General features: G+C 69.7%; 2 protein-coding genes across 2 annotated transcripts; one reads left to right on the top strand and one right to left on the bottom strand.

The window, feature by feature from the left end:
* Positions 1-402: 402 nt before the first annotated feature.
* IDH3A (isocitrate dehydrogenase (NAD(+)) 3 catalytic subunit alpha) lies at positions 403-8,247 on the top strand. The gene is made up of 11 exons (XM_037509974.2): positions 403-459; positions 2,660-2,722; positions 4,051-4,134; positions 4,543-4,657; positions 4,915-5,102; positions 5,257-5,390; positions 5,747-5,849; positions 5,943-6,007; positions 6,481-6,565; positions 6,681-6,833; positions 7,401-8,247. The coding sequence occupies exons 1-11, from the start codon at positions 433-435 to the stop codon at positions 7,482-7,484; spliced, it is 1,101 nt and encodes a 366-aa protein (XP_037365871.1). The 5' UTR covers positions 403-432; the 3' UTR covers positions 7,485-8,247.
* Positions 8,137-25,404, bottom strand: ACSBG1 (acyl-CoA synthetase bubblegum family member 1). Its single transcript, XM_037509973.2, is given in 16 exon segments — positions 8,137-8,593; positions 9,633-9,879; positions 10,524-10,663; positions 12,028-12,245; positions 12,413-12,643; positions 13,147-13,328; positions 13,585-13,761; positions 13,976-14,125; positions 14,233-14,313; positions 16,895-17,015; positions 17,102-17,190; positions 17,348-17,499; positions 17,502-17,567; positions 19,344-19,435; positions 20,022-20,120; positions 25,231-25,404. Coding segments are annotated over 16 exon segments (2,250 nt in total). The 5' UTR covers positions 25,350-25,404; the 3' UTR covers positions 8,137-8,507.
* Positions 25,405-27,739: the final 2,335 nt, after the last annotated feature.

The following is a 27,739-nucleotide window of genomic DNA, read 5'->3' as shown; positions in this document are numbered from 1 at the left end:
GGGGGCGCCCCGCCCCGGGTCCCCGAACCCCACGCAGGGCGGCTGGCGCCCGCGGGCTGGGCCTTCGAGCCGCCCCGCCGCGCCCTGGGTGCCCGGCCCCGGCCGTGCAGCCTCCTCCTCCCCCAGGAACGCCCTGTCCTCGGCTCCGCGGGGCCGGAGCCGTCCTGCGCGCGCCGGGGCCCCGAGCACAGCCGCCGGGCGCCAGCGCCCGCGGTGGCGGGCGGCCAACCGGGCACTCGGCCCCGGCGCCTTCCGGGGCCCGCGCCAGCTTCCGGTCGGCGCTGGCGCCGGCGTGAGGTCACCGCGGGAGGAGCCCGGCGATTGGCTGCGCCGGCCGCGCGCGCGGAGGGGGCGGGGCCAGGCCGGGCGGGGCCGGCGCGGGCGGCGCGGCTGCGCAGTGCGGTGGCCGCTGTCGCCGTGGTCGGGGGCGCGATGGCGGGGCCCGCGTGGATCTCCAAGGTGAGGCGCCGGCCGGCGGGCGCGGGCGCGGGCGGCGGCGGGCGCGGGCGGTGGCGGCCGCGCCCTGGCGAGCGGGGCGCCCGGCCCGGCCGCGCGGGGCACCCAGCGCCGGGGGCGCGCCCGGGCGGGAGCCCAAGGTCACCGCGGGGCGCGGGCCGGGCCCGAGACCCCGTCCCGCCCGCGCGCCCCGCGCCCGCCGGCGGCCCCGCCTCCCCGGGCCCCGCAGCCTGGCCCCACCTCGCTCGGGCCCCGCCCGCCCGGCCCCCGGCGCCCCGCCCCGCGCCCACCTGGCCCCTGGGGAGCGGCCGCGGCGGCCGGCCGGGGGTGCCCGGGTGAGGGGTGTCGGCGCGGCCGCCAGGCCCCCCGGAGCCGTCCAGCCGGCCGCGAGCTGCGTCCTCTCGGGGCACGTGCACCTGCGCCTCGGACCTGACCTCGCGCCCTCGAGGAGGGACCCGGCGGCCCCTGGCGCGGGTGGAGACCCCGCCGCGGCCACGCCCCGGCTCGGCTGGGGGCCCTGCCGCGGGCCCCCGGCGCTCACCCACCCTGACCCAGACCCAGCCGCTCAAGGTCACACGGGCGGCCCATGAGAACTGGGGGGGAAGCCTGGGCCTGAGCGGGATCCCCTCAGTGCAGCCCCGGCCAGAGAGGCCCAGGGCGAAGTGGGCGCTCGGGGGGCGCCGGGGACCCCCGGGGAACTCCGCTTGTCCCTGTGAAGTTTGACGTTTCCTTTTGCTCTTGATCAGGAAGAGAGTCCAGACAGGGAGGGCGTCAGCCAGGGCCCTGCGCTGTCCCGGAGCTGGGTGCGGGCTGGGCTGGGCTGGGCGGTATGCGGGCCTGCTCTCTCGGCCCTGGCGCCTGGGCCTGGGCAGGCTCAGCCTGGAGCGGGAGCTTGGGTCGGGGCACACACCTGGCAGGGCTGTGGGCCACTCTGGGTGCACCCTTGGGCACAGCAGGTGTGGGGAGGGCGGGGACACAGCTTCCCTCGCACGTCACCTTGGAGGCCACTGCCTCTGGCCAGAGGCTTCCTGGAGGGAGTGGAGCCGCCTGGGTGGCTGGCCTGGGCTGGGCTTCAGGCAGAGCAGAGGACACCCCTTAGGGGGCTGTTTGAGAAAGGGGGTCAGCTTGCGCTGCTTCGCCACGCGGAGAGGTTCTCCAGCCTGCCTGCCCGTGACTCCCGTGATCGGAGCCAGATGGCCCCGGCGGCCTCCAAGCTTCTCTCCGGGGAGCACCTGCTGTGTCTTGAGTTCCGTGTGAGGGCAAGGAAGGGGGCGCCCTTGGTGGGGGCCGGGCCCCAGGAACTCTGCCCACGTCTGTGGCTGCATCCGACTCCCCAGAAGGGCCCTGATGCTCCTCCTGCCAGGCTTTCCAGGGACGAAATGACAGGGTGTGAGTACAACGGAGAGCGTGGCCTCCTGCTCCGGGGCAGCCCGCCCGGTCTCTCCTGGAGACCCTCCCCGGTGGTGACTTCTGTCCAGGGACTGAGCTTTGGCCAGTGGGTCGGGTCCTCTTGGGACTGGCCGGCCGTTGCTCTCGGTCCAGAGAAGGGCGGGAGCTCAGGTCTGCGCGCCTCTCTGGCTGTCTTGGCGTCTCCATCGTGGACACCTGTCCTTGGGTGACGGCTTGCAGTGAACACCCGTACTTGGGTGATGGCTTGGCCTCACGGGAGCTGCTCCCCAGAGGCTTCCTTAGCACCCGGCCGGTCCTAACTCGCTTGTCAGGCGCGCCGCCGGAGGAGGTCCTGGTCTCCGCTGTCTTTGGTCATAGCGTGTCGTTACGTGGGGAGTGACCTTTAAGCGTGTTCCCAGCACGTCACAGGGTTGGGGGAGAGCTGGCTGGGGTGCTGAGGTGGCCGCTGGCTTTCACTCATCTCCCTCCTGTCTCAGCAAGTTCCCGACATCAGAAGAAGTGTTTATTTATAACCTGCCTTCTGGGGGCCAGCTGTCAGGGTGTTGAATGAACTTTCTTGGGCTTTAGCATGAGGTGTGACTTCTCACCACCTGTGGGAGGGCCCAGCTCGGGCTCCGTCTGGTCCCTGGGGCTTCAGGCTGGCCTGTGCCCCCCGATGACGCGCGAGCCGGGGCCGGGGCTGAGGGAGACCGTGATGGCTCTGAAATCGTGCGGATCCCCTCGCTCGCCTGTCGCCCCAGACTTGGCCCCGGGCTCTTCCTCCGTGTAACGTCTCTTTGCTGGTGACACACAGGTCTCTCGGCTGCTGGGCGTGTTCCACAAACAAAAACAGGTGACCAGAGCTTTTGCTGGTGGCGTGAGTATGATTCCATCTTTATTTTGCTTTTTAGAAGTTTCTCAAGAAAGACGCTCTAACGCGCTTCTCGCGGCGCTCTGTCTCCACCTGCTCACAGCCGGTGGGAGTCGGCACGGGGGAGTTTGTGGGCAGCGACCTCAGCTGGGGCCGCGGAGCCTGGCCTGGCCTGGGCCTTGTCGGAGCGGACAGGGCTGGCGCTGGAGGCCTGGTCTCACGATCTGGTTTGGGGAGACACTTTTTCCGACGTTTGTGCGAGTGTAGAGAGAATTGTTGAGAAGCTTCAGAACCTGCTTTGCACTTTTTATTTTGTGAGCGTCCCTAAAACCTGGCTTGGTCCCTCGCTAGGGGAACCCCGCGGCGGAGGCATCCTCTGGGGAGGTCCTGTGGGGGCAGATCCCGTGGGGGCCCCTGCTGCTCGTGGCACCCGCCGCTCTCCGCACTCCCACCTTGGGCTGCCCCAGCTGTCCAGGACGCCCCATTCCTCTTTCCCCCACCAGAATCTGATTGGGGGCCATTCTCCCGGTGCCCCGCGTAAAGTGGGCTCCCGTCGGGCTCATGGGGCATTTCCCCCAGTTCCTCTCTCTTCTGTGAGAGAAGAGCCGGTTTTCTGGGAAGACCTCTGTTGCTCCGCGTTGTGGGCAGGAGCCCAGGAGGCCCCTCTGGCCCTGCGACGCACGGCTTCCTGGTGTGCTCTGGGGACCGGCGCGGCGCCGCTCTGGCCGTCCACTCTCAGAGAGGGCTAGTTCAGGGGCAGGGGTCACATTTGAGAGTAGCGAGAGGTGATTTCTAAAGCGATGATTTCAGTCGCACAGAAAATTCCAGAAATCATTCATCCAGTAGCCCAGGGAGTGTCACTGGGGGCAGCTGGACTGAGAAAAGCACAGCGGCTGTTGGGGCCAAGTCCCAGCAGCGGGCAGTGGGCAGCACAGGCTGCCCTCAGCCCTGGCCCCAGGCACATCTCCGTGTGTGCTGCCCACCACAGACGCTGTCCCTCTGCGGGTGGCTCAGGGTGGGCAGCGTGGCCACCTTGACCTGCTGGTCACCAGCCTGTGCCAAGCCCGCCCATGTGCGTCCTCTGCAGCCCTGTAGGGCCTGGGGCTCCGCACGCGGCCAGTGGGCCGTGAGGGTTTTTGCCATCTTTGCTTTTCTGGGCTTGAATTAGTGGAGGTGCGCTTGGGTCATCGTGAAGACCGACACCAAACAGCCGGCTTCCCGGGGCCCTCGCCTCATGGGACCCACCCGGCCGCTCCCCCAGCCGGCTCCACAGCCTGCCCCTCCCCTGCCTCTCCCCCCACGGCCTGCCCCCAACGGCCTCCCCCTCCATTCAGGGCCAGACAGTGACTCTGATCCCCGGAGATGGCATCGGCCCGGAGATCTCGGCCGCAGTGATGAAGATTTTTGATGCCGCCAAAGTAAGTAGCTGAAGGGCCGTTCCTAGCAGCCGTCACGGGCGTCCTCGGCGGGGCCCTTAGCTCTGCGGCAGGTGCAGGCAGAGGCCCTGGCGGCGTCTGACCCCGCGGGTGGGGCGCTGGCGCCGGATCTCTGGCCAAAGAAGGTGGACTTGACGTCTCAAAAACTGGAGGCGGTTCCGGGAGACGTTTGCGGAACTGCTGTTCCCCGCGTTTCCCGCACACGGGCCTGTAGCCTGGCAGGTCGTTTTAAACGCTTTTGGGAGTTCCCGCAGCTTGGGTACCCCAGCGCCGGCCCCAGCTCAGGTGCCCCCTGGCGGCAGGGTGGGGTGCCACGCGGGCCTGGGCTGCCCCCGGTCTCCATCGGGGAGTCCACCATGGAGGTCGGTCCCCTCACGCCCCGGCCCGCAGGCGCCCATCCAGTGGGAGGAGCGGAACGTCACGGCCATCCAGGGCCCTGGAGGGAAGTGGATGATCCCGCCCGAAGCCAAGGAGTCCATGGACAAGAACAAGATGGGCCTGAAAGGTACGGTCAGCCGCCTTCCCCAAGGCCTCGCCCGCCTAGGCCCGACGGTCCGAGGCCGGCCACCCCCCCCCGCCCCCCTGCGCCTGCTGGTTTCTCCTGAGCTCGCTCTGGGCGCTTCCCGCGCCGCCGGGCCTGGGGGGCACCTGGGGTCCACGCCGCCCATACATGGCAGCTGGAGCCAAGGGGCCAGTCCCCGCGGCGTCTGCGGCTCCTGCGCACGTGCCAGCCTGGCCGCTGCCCGCCCCCTCTGCCCCCAGGCCCCTTGAAGACCCCCATAGCCGCGGGCCACCCGTCTATGAACCTGCTGCTCCGGAAGACCTTCGACCTGTACGCCAACGTGCGGCCGTGCGTCTCCATCGAGGGCTACAAGACGCCCTACACCGACGTGAACATCGTCACCATCCGCGAGAACACGGAGGGCGAGTACAGCGGCATCGAGCACGTGGTGCGTGGGGCCCCGTGGGCATGGGTGGGGGGCTCCCCCCGCCCCCCACGCCCATGCCCTCCCCCTGGCCGCCCCCTGGGGCAGAGGCCCACGCCCACCTCCAGCTGGGCCCTTGCGGGTGGCCGCGCCTCCAGCCAGGGACTTGCCCCCACAGATCGTGGACGGGGTGGTGCAGAGCATCAAGCTCATCACCGAGGAGGCCAGCAAGCGCATTGCTGAGTTTGCCTTCGAATACGCGCGCAACAACCACCGCAGCAATGTCACCGCCGTGCACAAGGCCAACATCATGTGCGTTCCCCGCTCTCCTCCCGCCCCGAGTGCTGGCCGCTGGCCCTGGGGCCGGAGGCTGGAGCCGCTGGGAGGGCAGGATCCCCGTCCTGGGGGCCTAGGGAGACACTGAAAGCTCTGGGGGAGGGGAGCCCGGCCCGGGGAGGGGCCCCAGTGGGGCACTGCTGCCCGCTGCGTGCTCTGGGCCTTTGCCAGGAGCCAGGACGTCCCAGCCTGCGCCTCGGGAGCTGGGACACCTTCACTGAGGTTGAAGTTAGATCCTCTGGTTTCTGGGACTTAGATGTCTCGAACTTTCCTTTTTTGACCCTTTTCTTTACGCAAGTCTCTTTCAGCGGCTTTTATTTCATTCAATGCAGGCGAATGTCAGATGGGCTTTTTCTGCAGAAATGCAGGGAAGTGGCAGAAAACTGTAAAGATATTAAATTCAACGAGATGTACCTCGACACGGTGTGTCTGAATGTGAGTGTGGCCCTGCGGGGCCCGGGGGTGGGGGGTGGGGGGCGTGGGGCAGGGCAGGTTTCGGGCACTAAGTCGCGGATGCATTTCTTGCAGATGGTGCAAGACCCGTCCCAGTTCGACGTCCTGGTCATGCCGAACCTGTACGGGGACATCCTCAGGTGGGTGCCCCTGCCTGCGCGCGCCGGCTCCTGCCACCTCTCCGCTGTCGCGCTGCTGCTTGGCTGGTGTCGGGCGGTGGTTGGCTGGACGGGCTGGCCCTCGCCACAGGTGGTGTAGCTCCGGGGGCAGCGTCAGGCTTCAGTTGCAAGAACAGGACCAGGAATTACCCGTCCTCGGCCCCACATCCCTCGGGTGTCAGCATCTGGCTGTGTTTGTTGTTCTCCTGCCCTGTTCCCTGCTACCCCTGCTGCCTTCCTCTCTGCGGGAACCCAGGCGGGCGCAGGCACACGCAGACACACAGAGACACGCTCAGGTGCAGAGAGATGGGCTTTCCCAGCCACCCCGTCCGTGGGGGTGCTAGGGCCCTGCTGGCCCTGGGGGCGACGCGGCTATGCACCCCTGGTGGAGGTGGGTGCTGTCCAGGGCTGGGGTCCCCGGGCTCCTTCCAACTCTGGACCCGCTCTCTCCCCAGCGACCTGTGTGCAGGGCTGATCGGGGGGCTCGGCGTGACACCCAGCGGCAACATCGGCGCCAACGGGGTGGCCATCTTTGAGTCGGTGAGGCGGGGCCCGAGGCTGGGCGGGCCGGGAGGGCTGTCTCAGGTGCTGGTCAGTGATCAGGCCGGGCTGCGCTGCGTGCCTGTCTGCAGGCCTGACCGCGCCTGCCCCACAGGTCCACGGCACGGCGCCGGACATCGCAGGCAAGGACATGGCCAACCCCACGGCCCTGCTGCTCAGCGCTGTGATGATGCTGCGGCACATGGGCCTCTCCGAGCACGCAGCCAAGATCGAGGCTGCCTGCTTTGACACCATCAAGGCCGGTCAGGTGAGCGCGGCCCCACCGGCCCTGGCGTCTCTGTGGCCTGCGCAGGCGCTGCCTCCAGCTGGGCCCCTCGGGCCGTGTCCCCAGGCCAGCCCTCTGGACAAGGGCTGGGACATGAGGTTGCTCCTTGCAGGAGAGTGCAGGGCACAAACTGGCATGGGGGGGTGCGCAGGGGGCACGTGGTCTCCCCTTCTTGGTGCAGCGTGTGGGGTTTGGAGGCTCCTCGCTTGTGGCCGAGCTGTCTCTGCCGAGTCTGTGGACCCTTCTAGCTGAGGGTGCAGGGACGCAGGCAGCCAGGGAAGCATGGTGGCCATGGTGTGCCCAGGCGGCGACCTCTGGGGGCTGGTGCTTCAAAGCAGTGACTCTTAGTATTTCTCAGTGTTTGCCTTCCAGCCTCCCAAACTGCACCAAAATGTCGCGAATGTTTAGGGACCCCAGGTTCCCGGGGCCTGGACTCGCGGGAGACCCACCCTTGGGCACAAGGCTCCGGGCCTCCTCGGCAGGGCGGGTGCGGGCGGCGGGCCTGGCCGGGGCATGGGCACACGGTCCACCTCTGCTCTCACCCCTCAGAGCCTCACGAAAGACCTGGGCGGCAGCGCCAAGTGCTCGGACTTCACGGAGGAGATCTGCCGCCGTGTGAGGGACCTGGACTAGCCGGCGTGTGGTCAGCTCGGCTGTGGCGCTGCCCGTACAGCTGCCCGGCCTGCTTTCAGAGAACCTCTCCAAGTGCTCGTTTTATTTATTCAGCGTCCACCTGTGTATGTTTTTTGTCAACTCAGTGGACTGCACCGGTTGCCGCTGTCGGCCATTTACACTTGGGCTAAGTTCCCTGAGCTGTAAATACTCTGGTGCGGAGTTAATAAGAGAAAATCTAACTTTTTAAAGAAAACCCTGTTTCCTGGTTCATGAAAAACATGGCAGAAGGCGGGAGCAGCTGTGATAGCACCGGGGCAGCCCCGGGCAGCGGGGGGCCGGCGCGAGGGGGCCGGGGGGCTCCTGTGACCGAGCAGGTGGGCGGAGGCCGCTGGCCGCGAGCAGACAGACCGCGAGGTGCGCGCAAGGCCGTTCGCGAGCGCAGAGACGACACTCGGGCCGAGGACTGCCCACCTCCCGCCTCACCTTGACGTCGGCTCTTCACGGGAGCTCTGCGGACGGGCGCGCTACCCTCCTCTGCCCTGGACACGCTCCGCGTCGGCTGCCTCTTGGTCCCCCGAGCCCGGCCCCCCTCGGCCCCGGGGGGCCACAGGCTTTCGGGTCCCCGCCGCCCCTCGCTGCCCTGGTCGCACCCGGGCCGGCCTCGCTCAGGCTGGCGCAGACGCGTAGCCTCACTGTGTTTCAGTCGCTGCTTCCCGTGCGCTGGCTTGTGCTACTCACCTCGCTCTCGGGGTCGTGCTAATAAAGACTAAACCCACCACACCTGTGTCCTCCCTGTTCCTGGCAGGGCCTCGGGGTGCCTGCGGGCGGGGCATGTTCTCGATGGACAAAAACACCGGGACGGGGTGGTGGTTAGGAAGTTTAATCTGCCAGCTTGACCGGCACAGTCGGCGTTAGCGGGGCAGCCTGGGCTGGCCCCTGAAGGACGTGGCCGCGGGGCGGGGGGCTCCCGAGTCGCCGGAGGGGCGAGGGCCAGACCGGACGGGGAGCTGGGAGCGGCCACGGGGCTGAGGGGCCGGCGCGCTACGGCTTGTGCTCCTGGTAGAAGGCGTCCACGAGGCCGCGGTACTTCTCCAGAACGGCGGGCCGCCTCAGCTTCATGGTGGGGCCTGGGGGAGTGCAGGGGGTGAGGCCCGGCGCCGGGTTGCAGCCCTCCCAGCCCCATGGGCTGACAGCCCGGTGAGGTCCAGTGTCTGGAGCTCAGTGAAGCCCTGAGCCGCTGCCCTCGCCCTGAAAAGCACCTTTTCCATCTCTTGAAAGAGTGGGGGGGCCTCCCTGTGGCCCGGGGGTCTGTCCCAGGCGATCACCGCAGCGGCATGAGTCCATCCACAGCCAGGAGCTGACCCGCAGGACACAGTAGACCCCTCCTGTCTCCCCACTGCTCCCCTCAGCAGTGGATCTCAGTGTATCCACCTGCTCTGCTCACTGTCTCCAGTGAGCCCTCTCACCCCCACCTCTGGCATGCACCCCAAAAAGTGCAAAATGAAATTTTAAATAAAGAAAGTGGGGGGTCCAAGCCATCGGGGAGCAGAGGAAGCAGTGGGACCCTGGCTCCCGCTGGCCCTCTCTCTGGCGAGGCCCCAGAGCAGCCTGGAAGGGCCCAGCAGCCCGGACACCACCGGACGCCATGGTACCGGGGCTCATGATCCACAGAAACTGAAACAGCTGCTGGGCTTTGGGGGCACTTGCGACAGCAGACGTGCTGGACATCACACTCAATGGCCTGGCGGGGCCACGCCCAGGAGTGCCCAAGTGAGGCCCCTTGGCCTGGGCCCTGCAGCAGGGGCAGGGCCTGGGTGCGCCGTCCTCCTGTGTGGCTGGCGGTGGCCAGAGGGGCCGGCCCTGGTGCATCTGGAAGCAGCAGGGCAAGCCCGCCCCGAGTCCTGACCCTCGCCCTCACCTCTGCGGGGCCCAGCCCCGGGCAACCCTTTCCTGCATGTGAGCCGACCACACAGAAGGCCTCACCCCTGGAGCCAGGGCCTGTGTCGCCCCCAGCCCTTGTGGGTTCAGAAGCGCACAGGCCTAGAGTCCCTGCAAGTGGCTCAGGAGCAAATGGAGCGTCCTGGGCCCTGGGCTGAGCGGCCGTCCTGATGGCCCTCAGGCCCCCCAGCCTCCACCCGTGGTCCCTGGGGGAGGGCAGGAACCTACCCAGCTCGCCCCCTGAGATGGAGAAGTCCCTGTTGAGAATGGCCCACTTCTGGATGTGGTAGGGCCGGGCGGCAGCCTTCATGTTGACCCTCCAGATGCCCTCCTCGATGGCCTGGTACACGGCCTTGTCCTTGTGCTCCACGATCTCGGACACTGTGGTGGCCTTGCTGCCCAGCCTCTGGCAGAACTCCACGGCTTGCTCCGTGAGGCTGTCAGTGGGCTCTGAGGTGTCTGGGTCCAAGGTGCACTAGAAGCAGAAGCCAGGTCAGGGCCACCTCCTTCTAGGAGACACCCCTGTCTCCTAGAAGGGGCGGGGAGAAGCTGGGAGGGGAGGGGGCCAGGAGGGCAGGGAGGAGGCAGGAAGAGGTCCCAGAGAGGGGTCTCTGAGCTCTCTGAGTCCCGCACTCTCCCTGCAGTGCCCCCTGCCGCCCCCCCCTCCCCCGCCAGTCTCCCAGGCCCTGGGTCCGTGCAAAGGCTCATCATGTGCACGTACCTCCTCTGACACTGCTGGCAGTGTCCCCAGCCCGGCTGAGCCCCCGCCCCTGACTGAGCCCCTGGCCCCAGCTGAGCCCCCACACACACCCCGTCCCCACCGGACTGAGCCCCTCACCCCCGGCTGAACCCCCACACGGGGCAAGCCCCGGGGCATCAGCCTCAGGCTCAGGCCCGCCTGCCATGCTGGAGGCTGGTGTGGGAGGAGGCCAGGGCCACGCTAGCTGGACTCCTCTGGAACCCGAGCGGCTGTCACAGTGGCAGGTGACCAGGGCACCCTGGGGCAGAGCGGACTCCTTGCCTGCCTGCGCAGCAGGCCAGGAAACCCAGAGCAGAGCCTCTGCATGGGGAGCGCCCTCTGCCGGGCAGACCTTGGCCACTGCAGCGGGCCCGGCCCACCTTCAGAGTGAGCAGCATGGACAGGAACTTCCTCTGGTCGCCGATGAGCATGGCGTTGCTGACAATGGGCAGCTCGGTCTTCACGGCCTCCTCGATGGGCACGGGGGGCACGTTCTCTCCACCCGCAGTGATGATCAGCTCTGCAGATGGGACCAGCAGTTTGGTCGGGTGCCCGGCTGCTGGGGAGGGGCGGGGAGGGGCCGCGAGGCAGGCCCGGCCGGCACACTCTCCTGCAGGCCAGGGCAGCTGCAGGGACAGACGCTGGCAGGCAAGCTCCCCCCACCCTGCTGCCCGGGCCCCGGTCCTGGCCCTGCCGCACTAACTCCCTGGTTTTGTGGGAGAGGACTGAGCCCAGGTGCAGGGGCCCTGGGTGGCCACGGGAGCCTGCCTGGCCTCCCCCCAGAACTGCCCCTTCTTCCACTCAGAGCCCCCCCAGAGCTGTGCACTTGTGGCACTGGGCTGCCCCCATACGCTCATTGGGGCGCTGGGCTGTCTGACCGGCACAGCCAGCTGGACGGCCCCTCTGCCCCGCTGTTGAATAGAGACAGCAGCTGCCCACGCCTGGTGCTGACCACCCCCAGAGCAGGGCTGGGGGCCACAGGGGGCCGTGGGCAGCGGGCCGGTGCCAGTGGCCTCAGGCCTGCGGGGTGAAGCACGAGATGGGCGCCCCGCCAGGGGCGCTGGTGGGCCACACGGGCCTCGGGGACCAGCCCCCAGGGTGGGCAGGAGGGGCGCTGAATGGCAAGGACCACAGGTCCAGGGTTTCCTGGCGACAGGAGTGAGTCCAGTGTCGGGGGCCGGACCCCAGAGGCGCAGCCTGATCCCCTCCCAGGCCCAGCGCCCGGCCCCGCCCTCACCACCTGGGCTGCGAGAACAAGCCGCCTGGCCTCCGGGCGCCCCATCCCGAAGCCAGACATCAAGGGGCTGCGGGGGCGGGTGGGGCGGGGCGGGGCCAAGGCCGCGGGGCGGGGTGAAGGACGGCGGTGGGGCGGGGCCAAGGCCGGGGCGGGGCTTCGGGGGCGGGACTGTAGGGGCTGGGGCGGGGCTTGAGAGGCGGGGCCAAGGCCGGGGCGGGGCCCTAGGGGCGGGGCTTTGGGGGGCTGGAGGGGCCGCGGGGAGGGGGCTGGAGGGGCCGCGGGGGGTTGGAGGGGCCGTCGGGGGCTGGAGGGGCCGCCGGGAGGGGGCTGGAGGGGCCGCTGGGGGCTGGAGGGGACGTCGGGGGCTGGAGGGGCCGCGGGGAGGGGGCTGGAGGGGCCGCGGGGGGTTGGAGGGGCCATCGGGGGCTGGAGGGGCCGCTGGGGGCTGGAGGGGCCGCGGGGAGGGGGCTGGAGGGGCCGCGGGGAGGGGGCTGGAGGGGCCGCTGGGGGCTGGAGGGGCCGCTGGGGGCTGGAGGGGCTGTCGGGGCTGGAGGGGCCGCTGGGGGCTGGAGGGGCCGTCGGGGGCTGGAGGGGCCGCGGGGAGGGGGCTGGAGGGGCCGCGGGGGGCTGGAGGCGCCGGGGCGCACCCTTGAGCCGCCCGGTGATGTAGAGGAAGCCGTCGGCGTCCAGGCGGCCGGCGTCGCCCGTGTGCAGCCACCCGTCGGCGTCGATGGCCTCGCGCGTCTTGTCCTCCATGTTGAGGTAGCCCATGAAGACGGTGCGGCCCCACAGGCAGATTTCACCCACGCCGTCCGCGTCCTGGTTGACCAGCTTCACCCGGCAGCCGGGCACCACCCTGCCAGCGCTGCGGGGCGGCGTCAGGCGCGAGCCGGCCCCCCGTACCCCCCCCATTGCTGGGGGCGCAGCGGGGTAGGCAGCGCAGGGCCCGGGCGCCCCCCCCCCCCCCCCCCCCCCCCCCCGCCCGGCCGGCCGGGTCCCGCGCACCCCCGACACCCCGGGCCGGCAGCGCACCTGTGCAGCCGGTAGTTGTAGGGGCTGGACATGAAGTGGGGGCCCGAGGACTCGCTGAGCCCGTAGCCCGAGTACAGGCGGATGTCCAGGCCCAGGAAGAAGCGCTGCGTCTCGGCAGCCATGGGCGCGGCGCCGTAGAAGCTCTTCTGGCACCTGGCGAAGCCCAGCGCCTGGCGCACCTTGGCGAGCACCAGGTAGTCGGCCAGCCTGGCTGCGAGGGGCTTCAGGTCGCTGGCGGGAGGCGGCCGCGTGGGTGGGCGCGCACGGGCCAGCCCCAGGCCGCCCCACGTGCGCGGGTGTGGAGGCCTGGCCACCTGCTGTGCGCCCCCCCCAGCCCGGCCCACGCGCGTCCCCGGCCAGTGGCCTTGGAGGCCAGCGACGGGCGCGCGCTCCGGAGGCCTGGGTGGCTTCACAGACGCAGTAACAAGAAGTGTTTCCAAACTGGACCGGGATGGGCGGGTCCTGGGGGCTCCACAGTGCCATGGGGCACTCCCCGTGGTCACTGGGGAGCAGGCATCTGGAGAGGCCCCTCGGGAGCCCTCCTGGGAGGGGAGTGCGCCTCACAGGAGAAGTCTGACCGTGGCTGGTGGGGAAGGGGGGGGCCTGGGTGACCACCCCGGGGCCAGGGACAGGCCTCTGTGCAGGGCTGCGGTGCTGCCCTCCCCACCCCTCCCCCAGGCCTCTAGCTGCCCCACCGAGCCCTCTGTCCCCCAGGCCTCTGCCGGCCTCCTCACCTGCCTGGGCAGGTCAGGTTCTGCTCCAAGGTGACCGACATGGCCCACAACAGCATCTTGCGGCGCAGGAAGCTGGACTGAGCTGCCACCTCCTGGATCCGCTCCATGATCTTCTCCCACACGCGAGGCACCCCCATGTGGGACGTGGGCTCCACCTCCCGGAGGGTGTTCACCAGGCTCCCCTGTTTACCGCCAGGAAGGGGGAGGCCTGCTGGCTCGCAGCGGGAGCAGCACCCACTCAGCAGTCACCACGCGCAGCCCTCACAGACTCCTCGCACACCTGCGCCCCCTGCAGGCACTACCCGCACCTGTGCCCCCATACACCCCTTGCAGACGCCGCGTGCACCTGCATACAGATGCACACTTGCACATGAGCAGATGCAGGGCACAGCACGCTTGCACACAGCTGAGACATCCGCTCAGCCCATGGAGACTAACCTTCAGGGCATCCGGCTCAGCAAAGCAGACCAAGGCGCCCCACTGGATGCCCGTCCACATGTCGTAGATCTGGGCAGCGATGTGGCTGAGGGGCAGGTAGCTGACCACCACCTCCTGCTGGACTTCTGCTGGCTGAATGTCGCCTGCCTGGCTGCTGTACTGTGCTGTCCAGGTGATCTGTGGCGGGCAGACCGCCGGCAGTGTCCGCAAGTGGCCTCCCAACCCACATGCCTGTGGTTGCCTTGGTGTTCCCGCCCTCCCGGGTGTCTGTGCAGGAACCCCGGGACAGGCCTCCCAGTACCCAGCTCCCAGGTGGGTGCAGGCAGGGCTGAGAGATGGGGGGCTTGCCTGCCCCAGCCCCCAGGGAGGGAACCCCCCAAGCCCATCCTACATTGTCTTGGCTCAGCATCACGCCCTTGGGGCTGCCCGTGGTGCCCGAAGTGTAGACCAGCACGCAGCACTGGGTGGGCCGCTGAGCCTCGAGGATGCTGTCCAGCACCACCTCCGGCACCTCTCCCCCCAGCTCCAGGACCTCCTCCATCTGCCATGGGGTGGGGGTCAGTGGTGGCCACCCGCCCCAGGAACCCCACCGTACCATGGGGAGCCCCGCCCCACCCTGGGAGCCTGGTCCTGGAGGCCTCCCCTTACCGCGTACACGTTGGGCATCCCCGTGGGAGGCGGCTCCCGGTAGGTGACCACCGCCTTCAGGTGGGGCAGGTTTCCCCAGATCTGCAGACAGTGAAGTGTCTCCCTGAGAAGAGGTCAGGCCCCTCTGACCCTCACCCGGCCAGGCTGTCACCCTCTGAAAGCTTCTGCAGTGAGGGCCGGGGCGCAGCAGGACAAAGCATGACCCAAGCCCCGCGTGCCCCATGGGAGAGGGCGGCGCAAAGGGGCACGACGGGGACAGAGAGAGGCAGGAGACTCAGAGACACAGAGTCGCAGAGGCAGACGGGACGCCCTGTCCACGCTGGGGCCAGCTCGGGCCCCAGAGGCCTTGGCCGGCTGTCAGCAGGCACAGACGCCACAGGAAGGATCGGGTGCACGTCGGCCCAGGGGCTCGGAGCTGTCAGAGAAGGACCCGCCGCCCAGCAGGGGGAGGCCGTGGTGGGGACCGCATGGGCTAGCGAGGCTGCGTGGCTCAGGAGTTGTTAAAAACTGAAAAATGTTGTACTCCCCGCGTGCCCGGGGGGCAGAGAAAGCCCCGGGGCGTCTGGCTGGCCGCGGAGAGCGGCAGTGAGGAGTCCCAGGCGGGGCGGGCAGTGGGGCCGCGGCCCGGCCCTAACTTCAGGCAGCCCACTCGGTGGGCGCTGCAGCCCGGGCCCCTCGCGGCTGGGGCTCGGGAACCCCACAGGCCCGCTGCTCAGGGGGTGGCCCACGGCCCCAGGTGCTGTTCTGCTCGGGCCCCACAGCCACAGGAGGCCGGCGGGCGTGGGCAGCTCTCTCCAGCGGCAAAGCCACCCCATACGGGTCTGCAGGACACGCCCCGTCAGGCGCCCCCAGGGGAAGGGCGCCCCTCAGAGAGGAGCCCAGGGGACGGCGCAGGGCTGCTGGCCTGGACACACCTGGCTCTCTGGCCCCTCCGGCCCCCAGGAGCTCGGCTCGCCTGGGGCCTTGCCAGGATTTCCCTTGGGGGTGCCTGGAGCCCGGGGTCTGGCGGGGAGGCTGGCGCGGGGCGGCTGGGACAGACACCTGGCAGGCGAGGGGCCTGCGCTCAGCTGGGCCTCCTGGGTTTGAGTCAGTCGGTCTGGGTGGGGCCTGGGATCGCCCTTCCAGCGAGTTCCCAGGGGGCGTGGCCGGCCTGCGGGTCTCTGCACGACCGGGCGGGGGTGACAGACCTGGACTCGGGAAGGCCTGTGCCCTGCCCGGACGGGGCGTTGGGGTGAACAGTTCACTGGGTCAGAGGGGAGAGTCGCTGGGGCTCCGGGAGGAAATGCCGCCCCAGGTGTGCTGACGGGCCCCGAGGGAGCTCTGGCGCCGCCCAGTGTGGGGTCAGGCTCTGGGAGAGGCCGGCCTGGGGCCTCAGGCCCAAAAGGAAACCGCGGCCTCTCACCCCTCGCCGAGGCCGTCCTTACAGCTGCCGGAGAGCAGCGGCCTTGAGCCAGCCCCGCGGTCAGCCGGGAGCTGGCCACGGGAAGGAAGGGGCCCCCAGAGCCGGCACCTCGGGCCGCTGCCTCCTGGCCCGGCCCCCGCGTCCGGGCCTTGCCGCTGCTTCGGCCTGTGCTCCCTGTCCCGACTTACTTGCTCCCCCGGCGCCCAAGGGACCCGCAGCTCCCGACCCGCGAGGCTCGGGTGTGGGCCCGGGGCCCGACAGACCAGCCGCGTCTGGGCAGGCTGGAGAGTCAGCGCCAGGGCCCCGCCCGCACCCCTCAGCAGGAGGCGGCCCGAGGGCGGACCCTGCCGGAGCCCCTGAGGGTGGGGGCAGCACAGACCCCAGGGGAGTCCCCAGCCGGCCCTGCCCCTCCCTGCCGCCAAACCAGCCCCCAAGCCGCAGCCAGTCGGGCAGCAGCCAGGCAGGGATGGCCGCCCAGCGCCGTGGAGAGCAGCCCCCGCCTCACCGCCCCGGGACCCCGGAAGGCAGCGCCTGGGGACCCACCGGCTCCCCGAAGTCCCGTGACACAGACCCTGGCCGCTGCCCTCCCCATGGCCCCGTGCAGGGACGGGCCGCGAGTCCTGGGGAAGCGGCTCTGGGGAAGCCCGACTTCCTCCGCCGGGTGTCCTGGACGTGGTGGGGGGTCCCCAAGCTCTGGGAACTTCCCAACCTCCCGGAGCACCTCGTCCTGTGACGGCTGAGGAGGCCCCTGAGCACGAGGGCGGCCCTCACCCAGCCGCAGAGGCAGAAAAGGGCCCAGTGGAAACCCGCAGAGCCAAACCAGAGCCAAGCGCCTCGAAAACAAAGGTTTCCGGGACCCTCAGGGGCCCGAGAGCGGGAACCCAGGCCCCGGGTGGGACCCCTGGGCAGGGAGCGCCCTCCAGTGCAAGAAGGCCCGGCCCCAACGGCGCCGCCCCTTTCGTCTCCCCACAGTGGGCTCTGGCCCCCAGGAACGGGGAAGGGGTGACTCCCTGATGGCCCCTCCTCCACTCTGCAGCCCCCGCCCCCATCTCTGCATCCCAACAACTTAAAGTGGGGCCTCAGCTGTGGTGAAGCGCCCACATGGCAGGCGGACTCGCCCCTGCCCACGGAGCCACAGAGCCCAGCCAGGGCCTGTACCAGCTCTGTGGGCCCCGGGCCTGGCTGTGGGGGAGAGGGGTGCAGCTGAGGATGGGCCCAGGGCGGGAGGGGGAGGCCCCGTGAGCTGGAGCCGCGCCCCACCTTCAGGATCTTCTCCAGTTGTTTCTGCGAGTCGACCACGAGGATGTTGGCACGGCAGTCGTGGGCGATGTGCTGGCAGGCCTCGGGGGAGCTGGTGGTGTAGATGCCCGTGACGATGCCCCTGCGGGCCGAGGGGGCGTCAGAGGCTGTGGCCCCACCCCACCCGGCTGCTCCCCCCACCACACATGCCGCCCCGCGGCCACTCACCCCGCAAACACTGCACCCACCGCCGAGAAGAACCACTCTGGGGAGTTGAAGCCCAGGATGGCCACGCTGTGCGCCCGCTCCAGGCCGAGCTCCAGGAGAAGGCAGAGGCCAGGTCAGCGCGGACGCCCGGCCCGGCCGCCTCCCCGCCCATCCAGGGGCCGCCTCCCACCGGCCAGGCCAGGGCTTGCAGGGGCACGGGCGCCAGGCAGGGGGCCATGGGCTTGGGGGCCACGAGGGTGGGCTCACCTTCAGGAAGCCCCTGGCCGCCTTGCGGGCCAGCAGGTAGTACTGGGCGTAGGAGATGTGCTCCCAGCGGCCCTCGCGCTTGAAGCCCAGGGCGCTGAGCGGCCCGTACTTGGCCAGGGCCTCTTGGAACATCCGGTGCACGGTGCGGGGGGCTGCACGCACCCGGGGTCTCTGCGCAGGCGCACCTGCCCGTCCGCCTGCGTGGTCCAGAGCGCCGCCTCTGCGGGAGCCACCTGCGGTCAGGCCGGCCGCCCGGCTGCCTCCCAGCCGAGCTCCCCGCCGCTGGCCAGCAGTCCAGCCCGAGCCGGGGCGGGGCGGCCCTGAGAGGAGCAGGCTCGGGGCCGGGGCCTGGCCTTCCCTCTGCTCCCGAGACCCGCGGCGCCCCCACCGGGCAGCGGCCAGACTGTCACAAGCGACATCCTGAGGGGCTGGCGGGGCAGGAGGCCACGGGCTCTGACCACCAGCCGGAACCGCCCCTGCCCAGGCAGGCACAGCCCCTGCCCAGGCCGGCTGGCCTCTCCGGGGAGGCCCCGTGGGGAGGTTGTGGGGCGGGCAGGGGCCAGCCAGGCCCAGCGGCGGTGGGGAGGCCGGCCTTGTATGTCCACCCTGCAGGGGCACCAGAGACGGCCCTTCCCGGGACGCCTGTCTGTTCCATCCATGCTCCTGGGGTGCGTGTGGGGCCGAGGCAGCAGGAAGAGGCTGGGGCCCGGTGGGACAGGGGGCGCAGGAGGCCCCCCGCCTGCTGCAGCAGAGCGCACCTCAGGCCAGCCCACCTCCCGCCCTGCCCCCAGCCGGCCTCAGGCCCCCTCAGGCTTTGCCAAGCCCCGTACCCTGGTGCCCGGGCCTGGGAGCCCCACCGTGTGGCCTCCGGCGATGACCGGCCACCCCGCCGTGCAGCTGGGCCCCTGGCTGCACCGAGTCCCTCAGACCTGGGGGGGGTGGTGAGGACGCAGGGTGAGCGCCACTCCCGGGAGGGGGGCGGGGGCTGGGGAGCAGACGGGCAGCTCCCAGGCCACCCCCCAGGCACCTGACCGAGGGGCCGTCCCGGGCACTGGGAGCAGCCTCGGGGGCAGCAGGCCGGCCGACGCCGGTCCGGGGAGGGCCAGGACCAGCGCACAGAGCACCCCGTCTCTCTTTGGGGTGAGGAAAAATGTTTGAAAACTGAATTGCTGTGATGTGTGTACAGCTGCAGATTTGCCAGGAATTATTCACTTTACCTCAAAATGAATACAGTGGACGGCGCGTAGGTTCCCCCTCATTAAGCCACGGGAGAGTGGGGGGACAGCCTCCCTGGGTGAGGGGGCCTCTCCGCAGGCCCACCCTGCCTCCCGGTCAGCTCCGGGGCCTCTGCGCGGGGGCGCTTGGCCAGGGCCCCTGGCGTGCGCTCGGCCGTGCCAGGCCCTCGTGGGGACACAGGAGCGGAGGACGCTGTGCTGGCCTCGGGCCACGGCGAGATCGGCCACTCCTGGCACCGGGCAGAACAGCACAGGCTGTACCCGCACGGTGGGCGGCTGGGCCCCGCCGGGCATCTTCCAGGCTGGCCACGTCCGGCTTTCCCACTGGAGGCCCAGGCTGGGGACAGAGCCGCCCCTCGGACTGCTGCTGCCTCAGTGTCCAGCTGCATGTCGGGACGGGCCCACGGGGCTTGTGCCTGCTGGGCTGTCTCACCCCAGGGCGCCCGGCCCTGGCTGATTTGGCACCTGGTCACCCTCCCTGGACACCCCTTCTGCAGCACGCCTGCTCTGGGGGGCTGCTGGGCTGGCTGGGGGGGACCCCAGCCCGTGTGCTGGGCCCCGCTCCCCTCTGGGGTAGATGCCTTTCGGCTCTGGGGCATTGAGCTGGCCCACGTTGGGTCAGTCCTGCCCTGGATGGCCGCGCTCGGCCCCCCAGCCTTGCCCCCACCTTCCTGGTGGCCCCCCTCCGTGGCCCAGAGGGTGCCAGCCAAGGGCAGGGCGGGAAAGGGCCCACCCACACGCCTGCAGCCCCCACTGCTCACCTGCAGATTCCAGCAGCGGGGCCTCCCTGGCCTTCTCTGGCGTCGGGAGTGGGAGGCCATGGCTGGGTAGCGGCTGCCTGTCAGTCCTGGGGCTAGCAGGAGGGGAGACGAGGGTTAGAGGGAGCCTTGCAGGAGCTCCAGAGCCGGGCACAGGCGCCCACGCCAGCTGCGCCCGGCTCCCCGTGGGCTGGGGACTGTCCGTCACCGTGTGGCTCTGGGCAGGCGCCACTCTCTGCCTCGGTGCCCCCATCCGCCCCAGGAAGGACTCGGTCTGGCCCAGGGGGCCCTGAAGTCCAGCGGGGGAGTGCAGGAGGCACACCCCGCCCCAGCCTTGGCCAAGGACAGTCATGTGGACACTGGGGGGCTGAGGCGATCCCCAGGCTGCCGGAGGCTGAAGCAGGCCCCAAACACACGCGAGTGCCCAGCCTTCCTGGGAGGCCACCTGTGCCCATGGCTCCGGGGTCGTCTCCCAGGTCAGCGGCCGGACCTCAGCCCCCTGGCTGGATGAGGAGGTGGAGACCGGGCCCACCTCAGGACCTCGTGGGCGCAGCTGCAGGGACGCGTGCCCAGCCTCTCGCCGCCACGCACACCGCCCAGCCGTGAGGGCACAGCCTGGGGCCCCGGCCCGTGCGTTGCCAAGGCGGTCTGCCCGTCCCCGCCCCGGCACCGGCCAGTTACCTTTCTCCCACGCTGGGCCCGACGCCGTGCTGGGGCCGCAGGTCCGCGCTGAGCGAGCGAGCGCACCCAGGCCCGCCGGGCCGCAGTCTGCTCAGGAGCCTGACATGGGTTCCAAGCAGAAGACGTCAGGGGTGACGGGCGGCGGCCGCGGGGATGGGCGCCCGCTGGCCTGGGCTGGGCGAGGCGGGAGCATCCCGCTGGCCTGAGCCCCCGGTGCCACCACCAGGCGCTGCCCCGAGGCCAGACCAGCGCCCAGGCCTCGGACACCAGGGTGAGAACACGCCGCCCAGTTGTGCCTTCCAAAGACGGGCGCCTGGAGGGCGGGCCGTGCCTGCGCCTCCTCACAGCCAGTCTGCTCTTAAATCCTCCCTTGAAGGGCGGGGGCCGCATTTCTCCTGCCTGGTAAAATGTGTGAGCCCGGCTCTGATTTGAGCGGAGCCAACAGGAATGAGCGAGAAGGTGGCCAGGAGCCGTGGGTGGTGCCTGCTCCCTGCCGCCTGGGCCCCCTTGGGGCCCTGCACTGCCTGGCTTGGGAAGGGGCCGCCGCTGCTCCAGGGCTGGCAGGACCATCACGGGATGAGCTGCCCGCCTCCTCTGTCTCCCCGAGAACGCCACGCCCAGCAGGCTGCAGAGAGCATGGCCGTGGCCCTTGCCGCCTCCTGCAGGCAGCCCACCAGGGTCTCCCCACACCCTCCAGCTACCCTCGGACATACAGGTTTGGGCTTTGAAGGCCACACATGGCTGGGGAGGCCCCTGGAGCCACCGCCGGTGGTGCTCACCATGGCGCAGGAACTCGGTCAGGGGGCCTCGACCTGCCCTGACCCACTGCGTGCGGCCCTGAGGCCGCCTCCCTCCGGCTCCTCCTCCACACCACGTCTTGGAGCCACGGGCCCGGCAGCCACTCCCTCCCCAGCCGGTTTTCTGCCCCCGCCCTAGGTGAGGACCAGACACCCCCAGAAGTGCCGGCATGGAGTGGGGCCTGGGGCCGCCGCCTGCCCCCCACCGTGGCCAGGGCTGGTCCTTACGCGGTCCTTAGGATGGAGCTGGCCGGCCTGAGCAGCAGCGCCTCGGGCATGGTGCCTGGGGCCGCCGCCCGGCCAGCGAGCGCCTCGGCCCCCGCAGCGCGGCAGCCCGCGGCCCGGCCACCAGCGCCTGCAGGGAGACACGGTGAGTCAGGGGTGGCCGCCTCCCCGTGACTCACCCTTGGGACCGGCCCCGCCGAGCCCACACGCTGGCCGGCGGCGGCATCGGGGTGACAGCCGGGCCCGTGCTCCTTGTCCGGCAGTGGCTGCAGGATGGCCAGGCCCTGGGCTCCCACGCCCGCCGCCCTCGCCTCGCAGGGTCACCGCGGGCACAGCATGTCCCCAGCAGACTACCGTCGCCAGGAGGGCGTCACCCCACGTCCTGGAAACCCCAGATCCCCAAATCCCAAACAAGGAGCCGAGCGGCCCAGGCACCGGGACCCACCCGCCCGCTGGCCCGCTGCCCACAGGGTGTGTGGACAGCTGCCGCCTCCCTCGTCCCGAGCGCGGACCCGAGGCCGGGCGGCGGGCGCTCACCTCCACAGCCTCCGGCTTCTGGACGTGCGGCTGTGGCAGCCCAGCTGGTGACTGGCGCAGGGCTGGGGCTGGGCCAGGGTGGTGCCGCCCCGTCTGCCTGGGGCTGTGGGCGAGGTGGGTGGCTGCCTCTGACCCACCTGGCAGGGCCCCAGCTACGCACCTGCGTGGCCCAGGGCGGCGGGAGGGGCCTGTGAGCTGGGGTCTTGCACGGGGAGGCGGCGGGGTGGGGGGCGGGCAGGGGCTGGGGGGTGGCGCGGGCAGGGGCTGGGGGGGCACTGAACCCCAGACGCACCGCCCAGCGCCCGCCACGACAAGACATCTGCAAAAGCGTCGCATGGGAGGCGTCGGGACGAGCACAGAAACCTTAGAGTACTGATGCGTGTCTGCACATTTAAGAAAAACCAGAGTAGGACCTCCCCGGTGGCGCAGGCGGTTGAGCACAGGGCTGTGAAGCTGTCCGCAGCCTCTGCGGCGCCGGTTCAATTCCCAGCCAGCCAGGGAGCTGCCCACATGGCGCAGCAGACCTCTCCTGTCTCCCCGCTGCCCCCTCAGCAGTTTGTTTTGGTCACTCTGTCTCTGGTGAATCCTCTCACCCTCCCGTGCCTCTGGCCTGTACCTCAGTTCTTGTGTAAATAAATCTTTAAAAAAAAAAAAAAGAAAGATAGAAAAACCAGAGTAAAGCAGAGAGGGACTCTGAAGGCGAAGCCGGGAAGGGGACGATGACCAGACCCCGAGGGAGCATCTCCCGAGGGACTCAGTGGCTAGAAGGGTTGAAATGGAGAGTCCGTGGGAGTGAAGACAGAGTGGGGGAAATCGCTTGCTCCAAAGAGGAGGGGACGGACCTTTGAATTGAGCAGGACAGGGTGTGGAAAGAGCTGAAGACGTGCGTAAGCGGAGGGACACTTCGGGACCAGACTCCTGATTTTGTTAAGAAGCAACAAAGTGAGCTACTGCCCGCCTGGTCTCTGAGGGAACCCCACCTGATGTTTTTGCTGGAACTGTGCTGGAACAAGCCAGCCACAAAATTCACGTAAAATTTCAGAGGCCCACTCGCTGGTGGTGCAGGCGGTTGGGCGCCGTGCTGTGAAGCTGTCCACAGCCTCTGCAGCACGGGTTCGATCCTGGCCAGCCGGCGAGATACCCACATGGCGCGGCGGACCTCTCCTGTCTCCCCGCTGCTCCCCTCAGCAGTGGATTTCAGTAGATCTGCCTGTTCTGTTCCCCGCTCTGTCTCTGGTGAATCCTCTCACCCTCCCGTGCATCTGGCCTGTACCCCGGTTCTTGTATAAAAATAAATAAATCTTTAAAAAAAAAAAGAAAAAGACACTTTAAAAAAAAAAAAGTTCAGAGGCCCAGACCAGCCAGAGCAATCCTGACGAAGAGCAGAGCTCGGGGATTCACACGCCTTGATTTCAAGTCACCACAAAGCCACGCGCACGGCAGCGTCTCATGGGCATGAGGCCAGACGCACGGCGGTGGGGCAGGGCTCGGAGTCCAGCGGTCAGTCCCCTCTCCAGTACTGTTGGTCGAGGACGCCAGGAAAACTCAAGGGAAGGGCCAGTTGTGTGGCGTTCACCCACGTGCAAGGGCGAAAACGGCCCCTTGGTCGCCACACGCAGAGCTGCGCAGAAGCGCCCCGCGTGCGGGTGCTGGAGCCGGGAGCTCTCGGGGGAATGTGAGTGGACCTCTGTGACCTCGAGTCAGGGAAAGCCTCTTAGATGGACACCAGGAGCACAAACAAAGGAGGCAGATACACTGGACATTATCACAAGCAAAACTTGTGCTTCAATGGTCACCATTCACAAAGTGAGGGGTGACCACGGGGTGGGAGGAAGCATTTGCAAGCCATTGAACTGATAAGAGAAGCGGGCGGAGGACACACAGAGCCCTGACCGCACCACCGTAAGGACGCAAACCCTGATTAAGCCGGGAAGGCTCTGTGCTCCCCAGGGCGGGCATCCGGCTTGGCAGCAGCCCGGCCACAGGGACCCCACGCCAGCCAGTCGGCAGGGACAGGCTCCCTCGGAGCTTGGGCGAGGACCGGCCGCGGCTGCCTGGCAGGCTGTGCCCGGCGAGGGGGGCCCTGCAGCATCCAGCTGGCAGGTCGCACCCGAAGGGGAGGGGGGGTACCCCATGCTGGGAGCAGGCGGGCCTCAGGGACACGAGTGACAGAGGCCGCAGCGTCCAGCTGAGTGGACTGGGCAGAACTGCCTGCAGCCCTGCCCCGTGGGCCACTCCCTGGTCTCGCAGGGCTCTGGCTGCGCATGGCAGCCCGGACCCACGTCCCACCTAGCCGCCGACCGTCTGGCTGTGCTGAAGCCAGTGGGGCCCACGGGAGCGGCCACACCAGAGGCCCCAGGAGCACAGCTGGCTGCTGGGCCAGGGACACGCAGCTCCGGGACGGCAGCCACGAGAGGCCAGCAATGCCTCCCACCAAGCCCAGCCTGGGCCCAAGGCTGCCTGCACCATGGCGCTTGCCGATGGGCTGTGCGGCTCTGGCGGCCACAGACCCTCCCGCTCGGCCTTCCCAGCTCTCCTGGCCCTCAGCTCTGGTGTGGCACAAAGGGGCTTTCCTGCGGTCAGGCTGGCAAGGTCCAGCCTCAGCTTCCCCTCGGCCCCACCCCAGCCTTCCCTCTGCAAGCCTGGGAGCGGGAGGGAGGCCGAGCCCCGCTCAGGCTAGAGGCCGCACAGTGGGGCCTGGGCTGGAGGCCCTGCGACGTTCACCATGGGCGGGTGAGTGGGCGGCAGGGGCAGAGGGCGGCCAGGCCACTCTGTCCACAGCTGCAGGGCTGGCACAGCAGCTTTTAACTCCCCCGCGTGACCGAGGGGGAGACTGAGGCTTGGCGGGCGTCTGGCCAGGTGGGAGTGGAGGGCGGCCCCGGCCCTGCTGGGCCCTCCTGGTGCTCCGGGCCGCGTGTCCGTGGCACCTCCTTTGGGGCTCTTCCTGCATACCGGCTGGAAGATCTGCCCAGCGCCACGGCCCACAGGGGCCTAGAGGCTCAGAGAGGCCACGGCCCAGCCCCGGGTGTGGGAGCCAGGGACCGCCCGACCTCCTCTTGGGCCTTGGCCCGCCCGAGCCCTGGTGTCCAGAGCCGCCTCCAAAGCGGCCAGCCCTCGCTGGACACATGGGCCCTCCGGCCCCAGCAGAGCCCGGGGTGCCTTGGCCCCGGGGCAGGCGTCTTCTCCCTCATCGGGGGCTGGTGCCCGGCGCCCGCCCTGCCTCCTCCTCCACGGCGGCGCCTCGTGTCCTTGCCTCCGGCTGCCCTTCCCTCCCTCGGCGGCCGCAGCTGCTGACCCTGAGCCCAAGGCCTGCCTGGCCCCCGCCCCCCCGGCCTGCGCCCTCTGGGCCAGGGACACAGACCCTGGGCTCTGGACGGCTTCCTGGCTGGGGTCCCGCCTTCTCGGGCCCCCCTGAAGGACGGCGCTGGCCAGCCTGGCCCGAGCCGCCTCCTCTGGGCCTCAGGTCCGGGGACGGCGCCAGACACCCGGGGCCGTTCTGCGTGTCCCCACCCCCGTGGGACAAAGGCCGGCTCCTGTCACCTGCACCGCTGCCCTCGTGCGCCGGGGGAGCCCAGCCCCGCCAGGCCCCTGCCCCTGGCCTTGCGCTGCCCGGCGGGCTCTGCGGCTCCGGGGCGGATGCCCACCCTCACCTCGCTCCCAGGCTTTGTCGGGTGGCCCCCGGGCCCCGGTCCTGCTGGCTGTCCCGTGGGGGGTCTCCCGGGTCCGGGTCCTGCTGGCTGTGCTGCGGGGCCTCCCTGTGGTCCGGCATGCTGGGCTCCCGGGCGGCAGTGTCCAGCTCTGGAGCTGTGTGGCCTCTGCCGGGAGCGCAGCCTCTCCTGCAGAGAGGCCGGCCTTGAGTGGGCAGTGGGGGCGGGCGGGGGCGGGGGGGGGTGGGCGTGGGCAGTGGGGTGGACAAGGGTAGGGGCAGTGGGGGAGGATGTGGGCAGAGGGGTTGATGTGAGCAGTGGGGACGGCACAGACCTGGGCAGTGGGGGAGCACCAGGCAGAGGGACAGACATGGGCAGTGGGGCGGGCACAGGCCTGGGCAGAGGGGGTGGGGCAGGCACAGGCCTGGGCAGAGGGGTGGACATGGGCAGTGGGGCGGGCACAGGCCTGGGCAGAGGGGGTGGGGCGGGCACAGGCCTGGGCAGAGGGGTGGGCAGTGGGGCGGGCACAGGCCTGGGCAGAGGAGGTGGACGTGGGCAGTGGGTGGGCACAGGCCTGGCAAAGGGGCTGATGCAGGCAGGGGCGGGCACAGGCCTGGGCAGAGAGGGTGGACGTGGGCAGGGGGGCGGGCACAGGCCTGGCAGAGAGGCTGACGTGGGCAGGGGTGGGCACAGTCCTGGGCAGAGGGGGTGGGGCGGGCACAGGCCTGGCAAAGGGGGTGGACGTGAGCAGTGGGGCGGGCACCGTCCTGGGCAGAGGGGCTGACGAGGGCAGGGCTGGGCCTGGCGAGGGGTTGGCAGGGGCCACGACCAGAGTGGGGGACAGGCTCATTTCCTCTCTGTTTTTAGAAGTTCAAGGAGGCCAAGCGGGTCCTCAGCGGCGAGGTTGCTCGGGATTCAAACTTTCCCTGGCGGCTTTGTCTGCCAGCCGAGGGGAATCTCAAGGAAGCCAGTGTTCTTTCTCATGCAAATCGGCTCCTCCAAGTCCGGCCCAAGGGCTCCCAGCTTCTGGCCCCAGAAAGCCTCTCCCGTGGCGTTAAAAGCCACCTTGGACCAATCTGGCCCCGAGGCGACCCCCTCCCCACGGCCCCCTCTGCAGCCCCCAGCCCAGCCACCCCTGGGCTCTGTGGCGGGCGGTGCCCCAGGATCCACAGGCTTGGCCCCTAGGCCTGCTCCCAGCCGGGGGTTGGGGGGGTGGGAGGGTGTTGGGGTGCTTGGCAGCCTGCAGGCAGCTGCAGGGCGCTGAGGGCTGGAGGGCTTGCAGGCACCCACACAGCTGTGGGGGTGCACGTGGGGTGAGGAGGCTGAACACCAGCCCCCGCCCCAGGGGAGCGCCCCTGTGGCTGCCAGCCCAACCCTACAAAGTGTGGCTTCAAGCCAGGAGCCTCTCAGGAGGGGCCGTACCCCGGGCTGGGGTGGCGCCTCAGTGGTCCAGGTGGGGGCTGGGGCGGGGGTGCCGTATCGTGGGCGGACTGGGCTTGCTGGGAGGACACGGCCATGAGGACGGCCCGAGTCAGAGGGAATGACCCGTTTCCTGGCTCTAAGTCAACGTATTTTTTTAAAGATGTATTTATGTATGCATGCAAGAGCTGGGGTACAGGCCAGAGGTGGGGGGGGGTGAGAGGAGTCACCAGACAGAGTGGGGAGCAGAACAGGCAGACTGACTGAAACACACTGCTGAGGGGAGCAGCGGGGGGACAGGAGAGTCTGCTGCGCCCTGTGGGGAGCTCGCTGGCCAGGGGTGGCACTCCTGCTGCAGAGGCTGCGGACAACCTCACCGTGCGGTGCTCAACCCCTTGCGCCACCAGGGAGGCCCTGGCTCTAAGTCAAACACCTTGGTTAAGCTCGAAGCCTGGAAAGGTCTGGAAAGATGAGGAGGGGGCAGATTCTCAGGGCTGCTCAGGCCTGGGGGGCTCGGAGAGAAGCCCCTTGGGCAAAATTTCCCCAGCAGCGTGAGGGGAGAGGGGCCCTAGATGCGAGGCAGGCCCAGGGCTGCGCTGTGGCCTGGGTGTCCCCAGGTCCCCAGCGCTGCAGTCTAGGGAGAGGGCAGGCTCAGGAGCCCTTGCCGGGACCCGGGGCTCACCAGGGGCTGTGCCTTCCCTCCTCTCTGACGGTGGGGACTCCCAGGCTGAGGCGCCCCAGGGGCCTGGGAGGGCTGCGCTCCCTGTCACCACCACGGGGGTGCTGTCGCCCGTGCTGGGGCCGGGGTGCAGCCATCATGGAGAGCAACCTGGATTTACCCTAAAAACCCAGGAGGAAACACAGACCTGCAGCCCCGTTCTAGGGCCACACCCGGAGCACGAGCCCCAGCCAGCCCCCTCTGCTCCCCGCGGCTGCGCCCACGCCCAGGGCGGCCAGGGGGCGGCGGAGCCTCGCCGGGGAGCGCGGTGCAGCCCAGCAAAGCAGGGCGCAGCCGCTCCTGACAGAATGGAGGGGACGGAAGAGCGCGACCCGCAGCGAAGACAGTGGCGGCCTCGCAGGCCCGTGACGGGGC

The sequence above is a fragment of the Talpa occidentalis genome, unplaced genomic scaffold, assembly GCF_014898055.3.
Source record: "Talpa occidentalis isolate TD23 unplaced genomic scaffold, MPIMG_talOcc4v2.1 talOcc4.14, whole genome shotgun sequence".
Taxonomy (NCBI): domain Eukaryota; kingdom Metazoa; phylum Chordata; class Mammalia; order Eulipotyphla; family Talpidae; genus Talpa; species Talpa occidentalis.
This window is presented reverse-complemented; position numbering and strand designations above follow the sequence as displayed.

Excerpts from the sequence above, each read along its gene's own strand:
- IDH3A (XM_037509974.2), top strand. The coding sequence starts at position 433 with ATGGCGGGGCCCGCGTGGATCTCCAAG. Across the intron at positions 2,723-4,050 it reads CCAGAGCTTTTGCTGGTGGC|GGCCAGACAGTGACTCTGAT; the intron begins GTGAGTATGATT and ends CCCTCCATTCAG. Across the intron at positions 5,391-5,746 it reads GTGCACAAGGCCAACATCAT|GCGAATGTCAGATGGGCTTT; the intron begins GTGCGTTCCCCG and ends CATTCAATGCAG.